The sequence below is a fragment of the Gouania willdenowi genome, chromosome 7 (assembly GCF_900634775.1).
Source record: "Gouania willdenowi chromosome 7, fGouWil2.1, whole genome shotgun sequence".
NCBI lineage: Eukaryota > Metazoa > Chordata > Actinopteri > Blenniiformes > Gobiesocidae > Gouania > Gouania willdenowi.
Window position 1 is genome coordinate 22,360,967 of NC_041050.1, and position 5,150 is coordinate 22,366,116.

General features: G+C 46.3%; 1 protein-coding gene across 1 annotated transcript; it reads left to right on the forward strand.

The window, feature by feature from the left end:
• Nucleotides 1-225: 225 nt before the first annotated feature.
• On the forward strand, nt 226-3,497 carry LOC114466765 (vesicular inhibitory amino acid transporter-like). The gene is made up of 2 exons (XM_028452481.1): nt 226-896; nt 1,530-3,497. The coding sequence occupies exons 1-2, from the start codon at nt 516-518 to the stop codon at nt 2,715-2,717; spliced, it is 1,569 nt and encodes a 522-aa protein (XP_028308282.1). The 5' UTR covers nt 226-515; the 3' UTR covers nt 2,718-3,497.
• The last annotated feature ends 1,653 nt before the right edge of the window (nt 3,498-5,150 follow it).

Sequence of the window (5,150 nt, forward strand, 5' to 3'; positions counted from 1 at the left end):
TTGACAAAGAGCATGCTGCCCTGCATTGGTCCTCTCATTTATGCATGATGTCGGAGGTGAATCTGCAATACTACAGCCTTTAAAAGCTCCCCGGAACGTTCGTCTCGATCAACGCCTGCAGGACTGACTCTCTCTCTCTCTCTCTCTCTCTCTCTCTCTCTCTCTCTCTCTCTCTCTCTCTCTCTCTCTCTCTCTCTCTCTCTCTCTCTCTCTCTCTCTGAAGATTGCAGTAGTGGTATAATATAAAATATACAGGCTGTTCTTCACCGATGAGGACACAATTTAGTTTTCCCCTGCGTTTAGATCGTTCCTCGTGGATGCAGGTGTTCCCTGGGGGACTAATATGGCTGATCGAACCAAGAAGACCGGCTAAGGATTTTATTTGACGGACAAGCATTTATTGGTTTCAGTTATTTTTCACCAACGACGCAGAGGCAACAGGCATGGTTTTGCATTAAAGCGCTCTATGCATCTAGTTTGTATTTAGCAGAAGATCACCAATCTCCTGGATAAAGATGGCTCATCTCATCAGGCACAAGCTCACCAACAAACTGACAAACGCAGCCCACACGGTATCCAATAAATCCCAAGCCAAGGTCAGCGGGGTCTTCGCCCGCCTGGGCTTCCAGGCCACCACAGACGATGAAGGCGTGGGTTTCGCAGAGTGTGACGACCTGGACTATGACTACAGACAAGGGATGCAGATGGATGTCCTTCGGGGAGAAGAGGAAGATGGACACATGGATGGAGATGGGGGTCTCGAGGGGGACAGCCATTACCAGAGGGACGGCACTGGAGCCATGCTTTCTTCACTGAAGACCAGAGGCTCGCTGGATGAGGATAAACCTAAAATCACGTCGTGGGAAGCTGGCTGGAACGTTACTAACGCCATCCAGGTACACGGGGTTATTTTCTTAACCATGCTGGATTTTTACCTGCAGCCTGCTGTAAAAGTCACCTTGAAAATGTATCTGTAATGAGCTTTCCTTTTTTTTTTTTTTTTTTTTTTTTTTTTTTTTTTTTGTATAATTTACATAATTTAAAAAACAAATCGGGTTTTCCAGCTTGTTAATTCCAAATTTGGGATCGGACGGAGATAATCTTTAGTTTAATTGAGAGTCCTTTGCAGGGGCAGGCCTTTGGAAATTACGTATTCAAATCGTTTTATCAGTTCAGCTGCAGCAGGGCCTGCTTGGCTTTGAGATAGACCTCAGGCTGAATGACACACACTTCGTTATCTACATCAGATTTAGGATTGTACTCAATGAATTTTAATGTTTCGTTAGAATTTTTCAGTCCCAAGTAAATTAAATCTTGATGTAAACCAGCTGCCTTTTCTTCCAAAGCCAGGCAGTGTAAACCAAAGATATGCTTTAAAATGATTCATTGTGGCATTCTTTTAAGGTTTAATGTTTAAAGTATAATTCATGGGTGCAGTTACGTAAGCATGGAGCTCGTCGGGCTGTCTCGGCCTGTTACTGTGATGTGGGCCTTGTCCATTACCGCTCACTGCGCTTCTCTGTCCGCAGGGCATGTTCGTCCTCGGCCTGCCGTACGCCATCCTCCACGGCGGATACCTTGGTCTCTTCCTCATCATCTTTGCTGCTGTGGTGTGCTGTTACACGGGAAAGATCCTCATCGCCTGTCTGTACGAGGAGAACGAGGACGGGATCAAAGTGCGTGTCAGGGACTCGTACGTGGACATCGCCAACGCCTGCTGCGCCCCCCGCTTCCCGGCGTTAGGTGGCCACGTCGTAAACGTGGCCCAGATCATAGAGCTGATCATGACCTGTATTCTTTACGTGGTAGTCAGCGGAAACCTAATGTACAACAGCTTCCCCGGGTTCCCGGTGTCTCAGAAAGCCTGGTCCGTAGTGGCAACGGCCGCACTCCTGCCGTGTGCATTTCTGAAGAATCTGAAGGCTGTGTCCAAGTTCAGTTTACTGTGCTCGCTGGCGCACTTCGTCATAAACGTCCTCGTCATCGCCTACTGCCTCTCCAGGGCACGAGAGTGGGCGTGGGAGAAGGTGAAGTTTTACATCGATGTGAAAAAGTTCCCCATCTCCATTGGCATCATCGTATTTAGCTACACCTCACAGATCTTCCTTCCCTCTCTAGAGGGGAACATGCAGAAGCCGAGCGAATTCCACTGCATGATGGATTGGACACATATCTCAGCCTGCGTCCTGAAGGGTCTCTTTGCTCTCGTGGCTTACTTGACATGGGCTGATGCCACCAAAGAGGTCATCACGGACAACCTACCTTCCACCATCAGGGCTGTGGTGAACCTCTTCCTTGTTGCCAAGGCTCTGCTGTCCTACCCGCTGCCCTTCTTTGCTGCAGTTGAAGTTCTGGAGAAGTCTCTGTTCCAGGATGGTGGGAGGGCCATCTTCCCTGACTGCTACGGCCCTGGTGGCCAGTTGAAATCATGGGGTCTGTGTCTTAGGGTGGCACTGGTGGTCTTCACATTGCTAATGGCAGTTTTTGTTCCTCACTTTGCCCTCCTGATGGGTTTAACTGGGAGCTTAACTGGTGCTGGCCTGTGCTTCCTCCTGCCCAGTCTCTTCCATCTAAAGCTCCAGTGGAGAAACCTCATGTGGCACCATGTCTTCTTTGACGTTGCCATCTTTGTTATTGGTGGTATATGTGCCATATCTGGTTTCATTCACTCAATTGAAGGACTCATTGAAGCATTCAGGTACAATATCCATGACTGAAAGCTCAACAGATTCCTTTTATTGAAGGATGTTTCAAAAATACCAGAATTGGCAGATTTTTATGACCTTGCGAGAAAAACCTTGCTAATTACTTGACATAAAAAGTTGAGGGAATGATAATTTATGTGAAATGTATTTTTTTTTATATTATTATTATTATTTAGCCTTCATGCTAATGTGCAATAATAAGCTTTACAGTATTAGTGTCAAGTAGTTTTTTCATCCCAGAAAACGTTTTTTTTTTTTTAATTTCATTGGAATGGTGCAAAACAAATACCAGGCCTGATTCCTGCACAAAATGCAAAGAATCAAACGTCCACTGTGGATCCAACTGTGAGTGTATCATATCTATATCTGGGGAAAGAAATATGTGAAACACAATGATATTGTTAACAGTTTTTCCTCATTTACATTAAGTGCCACCACAGAAAAAATAAAAATGCAAGGCATCCATTGGATCATGTGGAGCTTTGCAACAAATTGTTAACCTATGTATAGTGCTTTGAACAGAGTTGCTTTTTCTATAGGTTTTATGTTGGTATTATTATTATTATCTTGCCTATTGTCGTCCTGGTTGTTTTCTTGGTGTTCAAATGTCATTCTGGATGAAGCAAATTCAATTGCAAGCACGCAGATCCAAACCGTATGAAAAAAAGAACCTCTGTCTGATGATATCCTGTTAATAATTGAACCTGTTTTTTGTGATTTACTGGAACTATCATGGTGTGTGGGACAAAAAGTACTTGTTGAAAAAAGATAAATAAATTTAGTATTTTATGGCTGGTGAATAACGTTTCTTTTGTTGATTAAACATGAAAAAATATGAGCTGAGTTCCAGGCAGGGCTGGCTCCACCATAGACAGACGAGGCAATCGCCTAAAGCAGCGCACTCTCTCAAGGGCGGCAAAGCGGGGTATTTGACAAGTGATGTGAGTACTTTTTTGGAGAAACACAGACCACTAGAGGAACAAATCAGAGCCGGGCTGGAGACGGGGCAAATGAGCGGGCCCTTTAAACCCAAATATTAATAATCATGATAACATCATTTTACAACATACACATGACCGGAACAGCGGGGCTTACAAGCTTCGGCACCACGGAGAGCTACTATGTCATTTTGAAGTCGATCAAACGTATATGAAGTATAACAAAATAAGAGAGCAACAAAAACATGAGGCTCCATGGTCTAAAACAACACAAATTCAAAGCAGGGCGCACGGTGGCTTAGTGGTTAGCACGTCCGCCTCACAGCAAGAAGGTCCTTGGGTCCTTTCTGTGTGGAGTTTGCATGTTCTCCCCGTGCTGCGTGGGTTTCCTCCGGGTACTCCGGCTTCCTCCCACAATCCAAAAACATGACTGTAAGGTTGATTGGAGTCTCTAAATTGCCCATAGGAGTGAATGGTTGTCTGTGTCTGTGTTGCCCTGTGATGGACTGGCGCCCTGTCCAGGGTGTACCCCCGCCAAGCGCCCTATGAGAGCCGGAGATTGGCACCGGCAGACCCCCGCGACCCTGTTAAGCGGGAATAAGCGGGTATGAAGATGGATGGATGGATGGAAATTCAAAGCAGTTCAGCACCTCGGATAGCGACTGCTGCATTTTGACACCCACTTTCAACTCAGAGTCTGCATCAGTAGCTATAAATGTAGTAAAACTGGCACAGCGGCCCACATGTTCACAAACACAATTTCAATATGAAGCACTACAGGCCCAGTAGCAAGGGTACCAGGGGACCCCAAATGTCAGTAGACTGCAGGTTTCCTTTATCTCCAAATCTATATCTGATAGGAGACCTGACGATGCTTGATCTTCCAGCAAACCAATCGTAATCCATCCTTACGGCACTCACCATAGCAAAAAAAAAACAAAAAAAAAAACAATAGTAGTGAATTGGAAATGGCAAAATCTCCTCATAGAATTTATTTCCATGGAAAATATGTCTGCTCTCAGAAAAAAATAAAACAACCTGCTTTGAGGAGCGTTGGATTTTTTATTTTTTTTTTTAAGCCTGATGATCTAACCTGCAAGCGACTGCCAGCACCACTCTTTACTAACACACTAATCCAACTGTCGAGCTGGACCTCCATGGGCTTGTGGGGTGGCCTTGGCCTGGGGTGGCTTGGGTGGATTGCCGGGGTGTCTGGGTGCCTCTGCGCAGGCGTGCGTTCTTGCTGGATGTTCTCGTGGTCCCTGGGCTGTTTGACTTTAGTCTCCTGCTCCCCTCGTGCATATCTGGTCCCTGGTGCTGGGGGCTTGCGCGTTTCTCTGCCGCTCTTTCCCCTTGCTCTCTGTCCCCCTGTCTCACTCTGGTCTGGCTCACTCACTTGGTGCACCACACACCCATACCCAAACCTTGGGGGGCTGGGGGTGGAGGGGGCTGCCGCTGTGCTATACTAAGTAGTGGTGCGGGGGCAGCACTGACACCTCAACTTGCC